The sequence below is a fragment of the Vicugna pacos genome, chromosome 9 (genome assembly GCF_048564905.1).
Source record: "Vicugna pacos chromosome 9, VicPac4, whole genome shotgun sequence".
NCBI lineage: Eukaryota > Metazoa > Chordata > Mammalia > Artiodactyla > Camelidae > Vicugna > Vicugna pacos.
Window position 1 is genome coordinate 50,835,119 of NC_132995.1, and position 16,556 is coordinate 50,851,674.

General features: G+C 37.9%; 1 protein-coding gene across 1 annotated transcript; it reads right to left on the reverse strand.

Moving 5' to 3' along the window:
* Positions 1–1,089: 1,089 nt before the first annotated feature.
* Positions 1,090–15,672, reverse strand: GCSH (glycine cleavage system protein H). Its single transcript, XM_072967804.1, has 5 exons — positions 15,398–15,672; positions 11,555–11,634; positions 10,302–10,365; positions 1,912–2,043; positions 1,090–1,226 (listed from the first exon to the last, which is right to left on the reverse strand). The coding sequence occupies exons 1-5, from the start codon at positions 15,543–15,545 to the stop codon at positions 1,129–1,131; spliced, it is 522 nt and encodes a 173-aa protein (XP_072823905.1). The 5' UTR covers positions 15,546–15,672; the 3' UTR covers positions 1,090–1,128.
* Positions 15,673–16,556: the final 884 nt, after the last annotated feature.

The following is a 16,556-nucleotide window of genomic DNA, read 5'->3' on the forward strand; positions in this document are numbered from 1 at the left end:
GATAATAGTGTCTAAATAATTCCCATTTTCCGGTAGTAACTAGAAAAATGATAGAGGAGTTTGCTCTTTCCTGTGTGTATGCACCTATATTTATGTGTCTGTGTAATATCCCCCCTCAAAATATTAGCATACTACAGTTACCTTAATTAGAGTATGCCATGTTGGCCCATAAAAGTTTCACTGTGTCCATTTATGTTCCAATTACTTAAGTAGAAACCTTATGTGAACATTTTTAGCTTTCTTAAGTAAGCCATGTGCTATGCTGATCAAAATTTCACCTTTCTTCCTTTTTACTCGTCTCTCTTCCAACTTATTATAGGAAAACACAGTCAGTGATTTCTTTTTCATTATATTAAAGATGATCAAAAAATAGTACATAATGCTGTCAGGCAATTAGATCTTTGCTTAAGAAAAACCAGATTTGTGACTAAAAGGAAACATTTTCTTGGAACCTTTCATTGTTACGGCTTAAATTTCCTTTTAAAAAAATAACTTTCCATAAGTTAAAGTTAGCATATGTACAAATACTAGCAAAGTCATTAAATGAAATATTAACAGCAAAACAAAAAACATAATTAAGAAGATGAATATTTTATTAAACTGTTTCTTATTTTCCTGCAAGGCTGTTGCTTCATTGTATAAAAATAGCACCAGCAAACACAGAATATTGCAAAATTAAAATAGTACTGTTTGTTCTTCATCTGACACTGTACAACTAACAAAAACTTTTCTCTATTGCCAGTTATTTCCAGTGGGAAGATCATTAAGTATTTTCACCCCAAATCCGGGGATGTATGTAAGCAAGTTACAATATTATATAAGGCTTAAGATGACAATGTTACCCTTCAATTACATACTTTTTATAACTATAACTAGTTTTTACCACAGATAATTTCAGAAATTCTGAATGTTATAACTCGAGCCTAGCCTAAAAATCACAGGGTGCTTTGAAAAAGCATAGTATTTATCTGATGCTGTTAGTTAAGGGGTATTTTTCTTCTGGTAACATTGTTGCAAGCAGTTTCTTTTACTAAAAGCTGCTTTTTAAAAATCTTCTATCCACCACTAATTTAAGACAACTATGCTAGATTAAGTTGTTTCAAACTAGTTTATTTAAGGGTTCCATTTTCACTCTTCAATAGATTTTATATATTTCTCATATGCTTCTTCACTCATTAGTTCATCTAGTTCTGAAGGATTACTGAGTGTCATCTTGATCAGCCAACCTGCAACCCAAAAAAAAAGTATCTTACATTCCGAATCACCTTTTTAAAGAGAAAGTCAAATTCATTCAAAATGTAAATTTTCAGTGCCTCAAAATTAATCCAGTACTCTACATAAGTCACTGAACATCATTATTTGTTCAGAGTTTAAACCTTAGCCTTAAGAATTAATATACAAGGCCAGCTATATCTTTAACAAAAGGAACACCAACACTGTAACTGAGGTTAATGCCATTAGAAAACAGTAGTAGAGTTAGAAGAGCTAGGTGATAGGAAACAGAACTACAACCTAATCCTAATTTTGCCACATTGTCTGTGTGACCTTAACAAACAAATCTGTTGGGACCTCAATTCATCTACAGAATGAAAAAAAATTGCTGTTAGCTTACCTTACTAGGTTATTATGAAAATGAAAATAAGAGAAAACCAAAAATTAATGCAATAAATATTATTCTCTTACCACCTACATCACACAATATGATTGGATACTTTATGACTGAAAAGGTAAATACTTTAACAGATCTCAAACATAACCTTATATAGTCAGCTAATCTGTTTTCCTTTTTTTAAGCAGAATATGTCTAGTACCAAGGAGTGCAAAAATAACTCACAATTAGCTAAACCTTGCTTTTAACTCTAGATTAAATACAGCAAATAATCCTTTAAAGAATTTCTAGCAACAACTTACCATCTTCATAACAAGATTTGTTGACAAGTCCTGGATTTTCTGCTAGAGCTTCATTAATTTCAGTAACTTCTCCAGATAGAGGAGAATAGAGTTCACTAGCAGCTTTCACACTTTCCAAAGCACCAAACTCCTCTAAATGGAAAAAATTAAACAAAATATTAAATGTCAAGTTAGTGACCCAGAAATACAAAATATGGAGAAGTGATCACCTCTAATATGGTCATAATAAAAAGTTCTAAATATCTTTATTAAAAATAAAACCATAAAGTCTGTCATACTTATATCACCCTGTGAGAAGGGTATAAATATCCTCAAAGTGGACCTAGCCATTCTAGATACAGTGAGCAAATAGTGATGTATCTGAATACCAGAGTTAAAACTCAACTTTGTTTCAATTTACTGTGGCTCAGGAAAAAAAAAAATGAAAATTTTAGGAGATTCCAGTAATGGTGAAGTACCTCATATCAGACCAACATTCCTGCAGATAATAATTATCAACTCTAAACATTCAAAAAACAAAAAACAAAAACAAAAAACCCCCAATTATATGAAGACTCTGTATAATGACCAAAAGGGGAGCCAGTCCTCCAAAGAAGGGACCCAAACTGGGTGAGATCTTCATTTACACGGTTTGTAGCTTCACAACATTGCCACATCCAAAGAGCACAGTGTAACTAGAACACCAGTCTCATTTGCTTAAGAGGTCAGAGGATGAAATGTGGTGCTGCCAACATGGATGGAAGTGAGGGTTGAAGTTCTAGAAAAGAGCCATAATGAAGAGAAGTCAATATAAAGATCTCAAAATGACCCACAAACCCACATGTTAGAATTAGCAGAAAACCTTAAAATAGCTATTTTAAATATGTTCAAAGACTGAAAAAAAGATCATCACAATTAGTGAATATATGGGAGAGTACTTGGAAAGAAGTGGGAATTTTAAAAATGGACATTCTAGAACTAAAAAGTATAATATCTAAAAAATTCACTAGATGGCATTAACAGCAGACTGGATACTGCAAAAGGATCAGTGAACATGAAGCTCATCTGAAGTTAACCAATCTGAAGAACAGAGTTTAAAAAAAAGAAAAAAGACTATGAAATTAACAACCCTAGTCACCTTCAGGACAATACCAAGCAATGTGAACTGAATGAGAATACAACATACCAAAGTTTGTGGGGTAGAGCTAAGGTAGTGCTTATGGGGAAACAGTATCTTTAGGTTAAAAGAACATCTTAAAGTCAATGACCCAGCTTCTAAACACTCTAGAAAATGAACAAAAGCAATTAGTTTATAGAGAGGGGGAATGACACCAGTGATTTTTTTAATGACTTTTAGCCTTAGGGAAAGACACTGATCTGTGCCATGTGGAGAAGCCAAAATTCTGAGAGAAAACTTGTTTTACTGGCTTAAAGGACTAGAAGACAAGAGTTTGGGGCCACCGTAGCTGCTGGAAAATCTCAGTAAGGAGAGACTAAAAGAAGAGTCCTAAATTCTATGTATAAATTCTGCCCAAGGATTAATGATGACCTGAGTGATCCCTGAACCATGTGTGCACAGGGCAGACTCCTCCAAGTGTCCCAGGCAAGCATAAATAAAAGAATCATATTAAGGTTTTAGCTGCCACCCCATCACAAGTGAGACAGTGTTTTACAGTATGGATGAAAAAGTCAAATAAAAACTTTGTGAAAATGAACACAACCCCAAGTTTCCACCTTAGGAAGCTAGAAAAAGAGCAAATCAAATCTAAATAAGTTTGAGGAATAAAAGATATGAGGGAAAAAATGAAATGAAAACAAAGAAAATTAGAAATTTGGTTCTTTCAAAAGATTATCATTGTGCTGAATAGGACAACATGAAATGGAAAAATTCCTCAAAAAACTTCACTAATGAAACCAATGTTAGATAACAAAATCTGAATCTATTAAAGAAATTAAATTTGTATCAAAAAAACCTTCCCACAAAATAGGCTATACATTCTTTTCAGGGGCACATGGAACATTTTCTAGGATTGATCATGTACTTGGGCACAAAAGAAACCTCAACAATTTCAAGAAGAGAAATTATCTCAAGCATCTTTACTGACCACAATGCCATGAAAGTAGAAATCAACTACAGAGAAACAAAGGAGAAAAAAGGAAAGCATAGAGATCAAACAATATGCTATCAAAAAACCAGTGGGTCAATGACGAAATCAAAGTTGAAATGAAATGACACAAATGAAAATGAAAATACAACCACACAAAATTTATGGGACGCAGCAAAGACAGTGCTAAGAGGGAAGTTTATATTGATACAGGCCTTCCTCAAAAAAAAGAACAATCTCAAACAATCTAACCCACCAGCTAAAAGAATTAGAAAAAGAAGAGCAAAAGCACCCAAAAGTCAGCAGAAGGAAGGAAATAATAAAGATCAGGGAGGAAATAAGTAAAACAGAGATTTAAAAAATGATAGAAGAAAATCAGTCAAACCAAGAGCTGGCTTTTTTTGAAAAAGTAAATAAAATCGACAAACGTCTGGCTAAACTCACAAAGAAGGGGGAAAAAGAGCATAAATAAGCAAAATAAGCAAAATAAGAAAGGAAAATGGAGAAATTACAATAACATAGAAATACAGAATATCATATGAGAATATTATGAAAAACTATATGGAACCAAAATGGATAACCTAGAGGAGATGGACAAGTTTCTGGAAACATACAGTCCACCAAGACTGAATCAGGAAGAAACTGACCACTTCAACAAACCTATCACTAGGAATGAAATCGATTTAGCAATAAAAAACCTCCCTACAAATAAAAGTCCAGGACCAGACGGCTTCACTGGGGAGTTCTACCAAACATACAAAGAAGAACTCATACCAGTCCTCAAACTCTTCCAGAAGACTGAAAAGGAGGGAATACTCCCAAACTCATTCTTTGAAGCCACCATCACCCTGATACCAAAACCAGGCAAAGACACCACCAAACAAAGAGAATTACAGACCAATATCATTGATGAACATAGATGCAAAAATCCTCACCAAAATATTAGCAAATAGAATCCAACAGCACATGAAAAAGATTATACATCATGATCAAGTGAGGTTCATTCCAGGGACACAAGGGTGGTTCAACATACGCAAATCAATCAATATAATACATCACATCAACAAAAGAAAGGACAAAAACCACATGATCATCTCAACAGATGCAGAAAAAACATTTGATAAAATTCAACACCCATTTATGATAAAAACTCGCACCAAAGTGGGTATAGAGGGAACATATCTCAACATAATAAAAGCTATACATGACAAACCTACAGCCAGCATAGTACTCAACAGTGAAAAACTCAAAAGCTTCCCACTAAAATCTGGGACAAGACAAGGCTGCCCACTATCACCACTCCTATTCAACATAATCTTGGAAGTCCTAGTCACAGCAATCAGGCAAGAGAGAGAAATAAAAGGGATCCAAATTGGAAAAGAAAAGGTAAAAGTGTCACTATATGCCAATGACATGATACTATATATAGAAAATCCTAAAAGGTCTACACAAAAACTACTAGAACTAATCAAAAAATTCAGCAAGGTAGCAGGTTACAAGATTAACGTTCAAAAATCAGTTGCATTTCTGTACACTAACGATGAATCAACAGAAAAAAAGTAAAGAAACAATCCCCTTTAAAATAGCACCCAAAGTAATAAAATACCTAGGAATAAATCTAACCAAGGAGGTGAAAGACTTATACATGGAAAACTATAAAACACTGATCAAGGAAATTATAGAAGACTTAGAGAAATGGAAAGATATCCCATGCTCCTGCATTGGAAGAATCAATATTGTTAAAATGGTCATACTGCCCAAGGTAATCTACAGATTTAATGCAATCCCTGTCAAGTTACCCAAGACATATTTCACAGAACTAGAACAAATCATAAAATTTATATGGAACCATAAAAGACCGAGAATTGCCAAAGCATTACTGAAGAAAAGAGAAAGAGGCTGGAGGAATAACTCCCAGACTTCAGACAATACTATAGAGCTACAGTAATCAAGATGGCATGGTGTTGGTACAGAAACAGACATATGGACCAATGGAATAGAATAGAGAGCCCAGAAATGAACCCACAAACTTTTGGTCAACTAATCTTCGACAAAGGAGGCAAGAATATACGATGGAATAAAGACAGTCTCTTCAGCAAATGGTGGTGGGAAACTTGGACAGCAGCATGTAAATCAGTTAAGCTTGAACACTGCCTTACACCATACACAAAAATAAACTCAAAATGGATCAAAGACTTAATCCTAAGACAAGATACAACAAACCTCCTAGAAGAAAATATAGGCAAAACATTATCTCACAAGAATAAACAAATGGGACCTAATTAAACTTACAAGCTTCTGCACAGCAAAGGAAACCATAAGTAAAACAAAACGACAACCTACAGAATGCGAGAAAATTTTTGCAAATAATGAAAGCGACAAAGGCTTGATCTCCAGAATATGTAAGCAGCTCATATGACTTAATAAGAAAAAAACAAACAACACAATCCAAAATGGGCAGAAGACCTAAACAAGCAATTCTCCAAAGAAGACATACAAATGATCAATAGGCACATGAAAAAATGCTCAGTATCATAAATTATCAGAGAAATGCAAATCAAAACTACAGTGAGGTATCACCTCACACCAGTCAGAATGGCCATCATTCAAAAGTGCACAAATGACAAATGCTGGAGAGGCTGTGGAGAAAAGGGAACCCTCCTACACTGCTGGTGGGAAAGCAGTTTGGTGCAGCCACTGTGGAAAACAGTATGGAGAGTCCTCAAAAGACTAGGAATAGACTTACCATATGACCCAGGAATTCTACTCCTGGGTATATATCCAGAAGGAACCCTACTTCAAAAAGATACCTGCACCCCAATGTTCATAGCAGCACTATTTACAATAGCCAAGACATGGAAACAGACTAAATGTCCATCAACAGATGACTGGATAAAGAAGATGCGGTATATTTATACAATGGAATACTATTCAGCCATAAAAACTGACAACATAACACCATTAGCAGCAACATGGATGTTCCTGGAGAAAGTCATTCTAAATGAAGTAAGCCAGAAAGAGAAAGAAAAATACCATATGAGATCACTCACATGTGGAATCTAAAAAAACAAAACAAAACAAAAACATAAATACCAAACAGAAACAGACTCATAGACATAGAATACAAACTTGTGGTTGCCAAGGGGGTGGGGGGGTGGGAAGGGACAGAATGGGATTTCAAAATTCATAAGATACTAACAGGCGTATGTAGAACAGATAAAACAAGATTATCCTGTATAGCACAGGGAAATATATACAAGATCTTGTGGTAGCTCACATTGGAAAATAAAGTGATAATGAATGTATGTTCGTGTATAACTGAAAAATTGTGCTCTACACTGGAATTTGACACAACACTGTAAAATGACCATAACTCAATAAAAAAAGTTTAAAAGCAAACAAAACAAACAAAAAAAAACCTTCCCACAAAGAAAGCTGGCTCATATTCCATTGGTTAATTCTAGCAAACATTTAAAGAAGAAAATACTAACGTTGCACATTGTTTCAGAAAAAGAAAAGAGGTGGGAAAATTTCTAAACTTATTCTATGAGGCCAATATAACAGATTTCAAAATCTGACAAAGTCATTGTAATAAAAGACCACTATCTCTCATGAACAAAAGGTAAAAATTAACTAGCACAAATCAATGTTTAAAAAAAATTTTTTTAATCATGATTACCAGCAATACAAGGATGGCTAAACATTCAAAACTGAATCATCATTCATCACATTAAGAAGAAGCAAACTTCTCTGTGGCAATAGATGGAGAAAATGAAATCTGACAAAAATTCAACATCCATGGATGATTAATTCTCAGCAGACCAGAAGCAGAAAGGAACCTGTCATCTGATAATGGGCATCTATGAAAAACCCCACAGCTAAATATCATACCTAATAATGAAATGTTAAATGCTTTCTCCTCAGAGCAGGAACAAGGCAATGAGTCTACTCCTACCACTTCTATTCAACATTATTCTGAGGGGCCTGGCCAGTCAATAGGCAAGGAGAAGAAATAAAATGCATAAAGATTCAAAGTTAGAAATACAACACTTTTATATTATTACATAAATAGGAGATCCAAAGGAATCTACAAAGCTATGAGAATCAGTGAATAAAGCTGAACATGAAAGCTAAAACTATATGAAGTTTCAAGAAAACATGGAGAGTATCTTTGCAAACCTTGCTCACTTCCTTAGTCCATAGTGCTCTTAGTGTCTCAGAAAGGTTCTATGATGACCCCTAGACCAAAACAAATACCTAATATTTCAATTACAAAACAAATACCTAACATTTCAATTAAGAGGTCAGGCCCAAACTACTTAGTCAGTTTTTACATCCTAACAATTGAGTAGACTGTTTGCAAAATTAATGCACGTAAATTGAACTAAAAAAAATTTTTAATTCTTAACTATAATTTACAGATACATGTATAAGTTCTCCATCAGGAATCAGGTCACACCAACCACTGTCCTACCTAATGTTCCACAGATTGTGCAGTACTTGCTTCAAAGATACATTACCCAAAGTAATATAGTTGAGATCTAATATTGAAATTGTTATTAACTCAACTGAATCTTAGTTTGTGCTGTGTCAATCAGATGTTAAAAATTACTCTACAGCACCTCATGGCACTGGGGTATATAGTCCAGGAACCACAGAGATAAAGATTTCTTAGAGAAAACACAAAGTTCTGTACATGATTAAAAACATTAATAACTTGGACTTGTTAAAAATTAAAAGGTTCTCATCAAAAACACTGTTAAGAAAATGAAAAGGCAAAACCAAACTATGGCAAAATATGTATCTGAAAAAGGATTTGTATCTAGAATTTATAAAGGATGCCTAAAAATCAATAGTAAAAAGATAACCCAAATAAAAAACTAGAGACGTCACAAAAAAAGATGTTTGGCCAAAAGCACATGGAAAAGTGTTCAACAGTAATCTGTCATTAAGGAAATACAAGTTAAAACCACAACAAGATACACATCACCTGGAACTCTAGTGCTGTTGAGAATGTAAAATGGTCTAACTACTACAGCAAACTGGTTGGGAGTTTCTTATAAAGTTAAATGTATACCTACGCTATAAACCAGAAATTCCACTCCTACATATACTTACCCAACAGAAAGGAAGACACAGACTTTACCACTAAAATCCATCAATGGGAGAAAGGATAAAAATGTGTTCTATTCATGCAATGGGATACTTTCCAGCAATAAAAAAATAAACTACTTGTCATTCAATGTGAACATCAAAATCATCACATTAGACAAAAAGCCAGACATGATACGTATTGTGTGATTCCTTTTAAATGAAGTTAAAGAATAGGCAAAACTAATCTATGGTAACAGAAATCAGAGAAGAAAAGGGCTTTGATTGGGAAGGTTTACAGTTTGTCAAAACTCTTTGGATTATAGAATTAAGAAACATGCATTTTCACTGTATATGATTTTTACATCAGTTTAAAAAAACACCTTTAGCAAAAAGTTTAAAGAAGGAATTTATTAGCTTAGGAATATTACCCAACATATTTATATTAATTGAATTTTTTAAAGCACAAAAAGCAGGTCCGGGGGGAGGGTATAGCTCAAGTGGTAGAGTGCACACTTAGCATATACAAGGTCCTGGGTTCAATCCCCATTACCTCTAAAAACAAATAAATAAAACCTAATTATCTCCTCCCACAAAAAAAAAATAAAATTTAAAAAAAAATTTTAAAGGCAGGTTCATACTCCTCACTTACTATAAACAGATAATCAGAAACTTCTGATCTGCTTGAGAGCAGCAGAGTGGGTACCCAGTAAATAAAACATGATTAAAGAAAGCAACTGATGTACAGGAAAAAAAAATAAACATAACAGACTGTCAGTCACAACAAGGGTCTTATTACATGAGAAAAGATTTCTAGGATGTACTGAGAAATTTCTGGTTGAGATGTTTTTCCCAATAAAGAGACAAGAGAGCCTTTCTCTTCCTGTTTTTGGATACTGTCATTTGAAAATGTGATGCTTGAAGATTCTGCTGCCATTTTGTGACCTCTGACATGCTAAGGCAGATAAAGTACCAAAGAGGTCATGTCTGTGATAACCTTCACTGAGCCACTGAGTCAATCCTGTATCCACCTATTTCCAAGACTGCTTGTATGAGATAGAATAAACCCCTGCTGGTAAATCTACTCTTATTTAAGTTTTCTGTTACTTCAGGAAAAAGCACTCTAAATGATCCTCGGTGCAAATAAGTTATTAGTCAAGGTAAAGAAAATTCATGGCATGAATCATGATATACCAAAATGAGAAAAACACTCACCTTGTTTGTTCAATTTTGTCCCAACTTCAGGCAGACTACAGTAAACAACATCTCCTAAAGCTTCCTTTAAAAAAAAAAATCAAGTAACCAATAAGAAATCAAAGTAAACCTAGTAAATAGGACCAAGCTAAACACTGAATCCCTTTAATTCAGACAGTACGTATTTTACACTTGAGGGGCCAAATAATTTGCTTTTTCTTAAAACTCTTTAAAAATGCAAAACTATTCTTAGCTCAGGACCTGCAAGAAAACAGGCCATCAGCTGGATTTCCCACAGGCAGCAGTGACCCTTGTCCACAAACCATATGCCCTCCAAAAGATTACTAGCTTCTCTGAGGACAAACATACTTTATGCTTTTTCACCTCTGCGGTTTTACTGAGGCCATTTCCCCTACTGCATTTGCTGAAATCCTACCCGCTGGTTCTGTATATCAGTCCTCGTGCCCTGACTCTAGTAAGAAGTGTTCTCTCCATCAGGTGAATGGGTTACAACCCCTTGTACCACTCAGTCATCCATCAGATGTCTTATATGTTGTTTTCCATGTAGGTGATTTCCCCTCATAGATAAACTCTAGGTGAGGTCAAACACACAGTATTTCACAAAGCATCCTGTACTGGGCCTCAGTAGGCACACAGATATGCCAATGAAAATATAGCTGTCACTGAGTCTCCGTACCCGAGATTCCAACCTTTCTGAAGAGTATTACATACTCTCATCAGTTAACACCCCCCAGCCCCTCTCCCCACCCCACACGCAGATCCAGTTGAAAATCACTGACCTATTCTCCTAGTTGACTTCTCATTTTCTTTTACACATCTCAATAAGGGATCAGTGGCAACGGGAATTAGCAGAGACAGAGTCTAAATAAAAGGTTTATCTTTGTGTAATCTGTGCTAATCTAGGTTTTCCCTCTTCAAAACCCCAAGTCTTGGGCGTATCACTGTTATCCACAAAACACTGCCAACACTCCACACTTTTGCTTGCTCTGCTTCTTTCCCAAACTGCCCCAATGTGAAACTAGTATACTTCTTTGTTTCCTACTTCTAAGTGTTAACCTTTTAGGATCTCTTAAAACACTATATACTGCCCTAACTAAATTATATTTTACTTTCCCACCTATGACTGATGGTCTTCAGAGGACCTTTAAAGGACCCAAAATACTAAGGGGCAGAATAAACATTTTTTAAAAGGTAAAGATAATCCAACTTAGGCAAGAGCAAACTGTTTTCAGTATTTCAAGGCAATCCAATACCTGTGCAAAATTGCTGATTCCCACTGTTCCAACACCGTTTTCTGTCGTTATCCATTCATGTTTGTCTGTGAATTTACGCACTAAAAATAGAAGACCAATATTTCACAAAACCAGTGGCATCACTTCTTAAAAAGCATTTTTTCATATCAGTGTTCTCAAAAGGCAAGACATTCTCAGTATTTGTGTTTGACTTATTGGCACGGCCTTTCACCAGTACACTGCCCAGGACAAAACAAACCATGTGAAAAGACACACCTTCTCAACAGTGGTATCATTTAGACAGAGATGGCTTGATATGAACACCTTTGCAACTGTGGAGATTTATTTGCTCCTAACATTTACTCAGTCTAACACACACACACACACATACACACACTAAGTTTGCAGCACATTTCTGCTGTATCCTTATCTATTATTGGTCTGTCTTAGAGAAAGGTCTGTCCCTCTGAAGACCGAATGATAAGGTTTTGGGAGGAGCATAAATGCTGCTCATAAATGATTTAACCAAATAATAATAATAATAATGATGATGTGCCTCTTTGGTAGAGCTGTGTGGAATCTTAACAGGAATAAAACTGACCTGAAACAATAATTTTACTAAGTTCTTGATTCCACTTTAATCACATTCAAGTCTGCCCTTGAGGAAAGTGGCTACCTTCATTTAAAGAAGTAAACTATAAGATCAGAACTCAACAGTCACCTCAGAACTAAGGTATTAACTGGTAGAAAGGCAAGCTCTGCTCAACCTTAATTAGACAGGTTAGCCCTTGGCTTTATGAGCTCTTCTCTACAAAGACATGGTCGAACTACTCAAGGATTCCTGGAAGAAAAACTTACGAAAGCCGTGATGTGATGTGAAAAAAATTACTTAGGATTTAATGTTAAAAATACTTGCTTTAAAGAATGTATTTTTAAAAAGCATATGCTGTCTTCTTAAATATATATCACATTCTGAAGTGAAAGTCTTTTTCCAAAAATGATACATCAGAAGTTAATAGGAAAATGGTTCATTAACTCTAATACTGTTTTAAAAATAAGCATTGCTGTTTCACTCTTAACCCTTACCCAAAAGATAGCTAGCTGTACTTAAATCAACATTAAACTACTTTGATTACACAGCTCTGATACACAGCAGAATGTATTAACATTACTTTCTTTCCCCTAGTCACTAAAAAAAACTTTAATTTCATACTCTTCAGTGGAAGAGGCTGGAAAATCTGTCACACAGTAACTTGTTTTGCTTCCGTCCACTTCAAATTACTAAATGCTTCAAGTCAATATGATGTTTCTGTAAAAAGGTTAAGGTTTGTACTTAATGTTCTGACTGCAACACTTTCCCCATCCCCTTTTCTCAACTAAGCTCTTCCTGGCATAGGGGTGTAGCTCAGTGGTAGAGTGGGTGCTTGGCATGCACGAGGTCCTAGGTTCAATCCCCAGTGCCTCTATTTAAGGGGTGTGGGGGGCAGCTCTTCCTGCCAGAAGCCTTATCTAGCCCTCCAAGCCTGGGTTCCTGGGCCATCCAACCTGCTGCCTCAGAACTCAGCACCACTCTCCTGAGGCCCCAACACACTCATAGCACTTAACATACTACAGATAAGAGCCCATTTGTCAGCTTCCCCTAAGGCAGTAAACTAAGTACCAAGCAAGCAAGAGAAGGGTTTATCTCATTTGTGTTCCCAGTTCTAAACAGTGCTTGGCATATAGTAAATGCTCAAAAGTTGAAGTAATTTTTTTAAAGTTTAAGGGGATTCTCAGCAAAACATCTAGTATATATAGTTATTTGGCTACCACACTCAATTCTCCCTAAAATTCTGTTACAACTCTAGAACTGGCAGTTTAAATCTAATGTACCTCTTTTGGCTCTTGCTTTCTTAGACGACCTGCACTCTATGGAGTGTGTTACCTACTTTTACTTTAAACACCCCACACCTCTGGGCTTCTCTCCCTCTCACCTTTCTGAGATGGCCCATATTCTGCCTATGGGGTGTATTCTCTCCTAAGCTGTTTTCCGTTTTCCCTTCTGAGTGAGATGTAGTCTATTCTCTGTGAGGTATCTCTCTAAATAAACTTGCTTTTACTTTAAAAAAATAAGTAAATCTAATATGCCTTTTTAAAGTAAATGCTGAGGACAACTACATAGGACTTCTCTGAGATTACTGTCCTGATTTTGGCCTTGTCATCTTGCCTAACAGTAAAGACAATCTTAGGAATAAGAGTGCTCTCACATTTAATTAAGCAACTGAGCAACCACAAGTTTAGAGGAAAAGGGAGCAACATTGCTAAGCTAAATGCATCTAGGTCCACTGGACTTCAAAGGCCTTTATGTCTTTGCACTAGGCCACACAATTTATGCTAAAGAATTAGTACAGTTCTCCTTTAACCCTTGGTCCAACAGGAAATCAGTAGACAGAAGATTAGGTAAATAATTACTTTCTTCTAAGCCTTGGAAAAACATGGGTTTTGGCCTCAGAAAATTAGGTGTTTTGTGTTATTTAGAAAAAGTCTGCGTTTTACTTTTTTCAAAGTCAGTAAGTCAGATAAAATATATTAACATTTGGTCAATTTCTGCTATTTATTTGATTCTATACACCAGTATTTAGTAACATTTATTGAGTATGTGCTATGCATCAGGTTATACGTACAGCAGTTACATTATTTTATTTCATCCAACAACTCTAAGGTAGGGAAATCATTTCCACTTTTTGATAAGGAAAACAGACTCAGAGAAGTTAAGTGACTCTGCCAAAGATCACATAGCTCTTAAGAGGAACCAAAATTGGAACTCTGTCTCCTTCGTATTAAAAACCTAGGTGTTCAACCAGATCATGAGTATTGATATCTTGGGCAATATTTAACTAGATAACAGGAAAATGCAAAAAGCTAGTGATAGTGTAACAATGAATAACCAAAAAACATAGGCCTGAAATTCAGTTCTTATGAGATGCTTTTCCCTTATATTCAGCAGAGCTGAGGGATTACTGGAGGGGAGGGGGGCGCAACGAAGCATCGTTATGTTTGGAATAAAATTTTCAACTCTTCCAGTCCCAAATAGGTTTCTAAAACGAATTTAATGAGACAACAGGCACCGCAGACCTATGCTCCGTAAATAAGAAGCCTGAGTTCTCGGAGGTGCAGTTAAGTGTCTCCAAGTATTGGTGCATGAAGTAAGAACAGTTTTTCCGCTGCGATAACTTGTGCTAAGGTAGCACAGACGGCCAAGATGTCTATGGGCAGGTCTCCCACTTACTTTAGATTCGTTTAAGGCCTTATTTCAACCCAAGACGCATTCATAACTCAATACAGACTTTAGCAGAACGTCTTCTGTAGAATCCAGTTTATCTCACCGCTTCAGGAAATAGCTGTCCTCAAAGTTATGCTAGCTTTGGCTTCTAAAAATCTAGATCCAGGGCTTTAAATCTCAATAAGTGCTTTGCTTTCATTTTACTTCAGAATTCTCAGTGGCGATCAGTGTAGCAAAGTAAAGTATTATTCGTCTCCACTCTTAGGGTCCATGATGCGCACAAATGCCAGAAACCTAAGGTCACGGAGGACCTCAGCGACCCGAACCAGCTGGGTCACGGAGGCCGCCTGTGGGCTCCAGGCCTCCCTGCCCCCACCTCCCCTGGCTCCCAACCCGCAGGACAAAGGCTGCGGGGTCGTCCAAGCCACTCAAGGAAGGCAGCAGCGGGACACAACAAGGGATCCCAGAAATAAAAAGAAGCACCTGCAGGGGCGCCTTGCTTGACCCGGGACGGCCACCAGTGGGGACCCGAGGTAAGGATCGAGGCCCCAGCCCCTTCCCCCAGGCAGCCCGGCTCGCCCCACGTGCCCGCCCGCACTTACCGGAGAGCAGAGCCGGGCCGGTGCGCAGCGTCCGGACGGCGCCCGCCCACAGCCCCCAAGGCCGCGGCAGGCAGGGTGTGGCGGGCGCAGAGACGGCGCGCAGGCTGCAGACCGCGGCCCGCGCGCTCCGCGCCGCTAGCAGCGCCATGTTCGCAGGAGTGCGGAGGGTCGCGGTGCAGAACCTCGGGTACCCCGGCTTTGCGGGGGCGGGACGGGGGTGGCCCCGGGCCGGTGCTAGCCGGAGCGAGCTGGCTGGACCGGGATGGGGGCGGGGCCCCGGGTGGGGCGGAGCTTGATAGGGCGGTGCGTGGGAGGGGCGTGGGCACGGGGGAATGGGGCTGTGGCCCGGAAGGGGCGGGGATAAGGGCGGGGACTAGTGTGGCGGGGTGGGCCACCTAGTTGGGGACTAAGGGCGTGAGCACGGGGGAACTGGCCTGAGGCCCGGGAGGGGAGGAACCACGCCTCCGGGCGTTGCTTTTGGGCAATTGAAAGTGCTAGATCAGCACCTCCAGCCTCCGCGACCCAGCCTCCGCGACCCACCCTGGCGGTGAGAAGGGCTCCAGGCAGCGTTGGTTCTGCTGGACCAGCGCATTCCAGTGCCCTTGGGCCCTAGCGTCCCGGAGAAGGCTGGATACTCCCAGTCGTGCTGAAAGATCCAGTCCCACCCTTCTCCGTAGGATCAGGGTCACCTAGAGCAAAACTCATAGCAGGTCCAGTCATTCTAGCCAAAGATGATTGTTGTGCATTTGCTAAAGGTGCGCTGACACAAATGCAGTTTCTCTTTGACTTTTTGAAATACTGAAAGCAGTTCAGGAACCTACTGTCCCAAAAGCCAAACAGGGGACAGACAGAATTATGAAACTCATAGAGGGGCAAGGACTTGTTCAAGGGTCAGGAGTGGCTTCTTAGTAGAGTCTGGACTGAAGCCCGTCAGCTAAACAAGGAGCAATCAAAATGTGGACAGTTGACACCCAGCATGGTCAGCTCCTCACTTAAGCAGCCCTGAGACCAACACCTTGCAAGAAAAGCAGAAGACATGTCCCACCCAATCCAAGGAGAAAGAAAATAAGTTCTGGGAAAGATCTCGCCTTTAACACAGATTTTATGAAGTGGGCATGAATCAGCAGAGACTTGAGTGAAAAACACCTCATTCTCCACA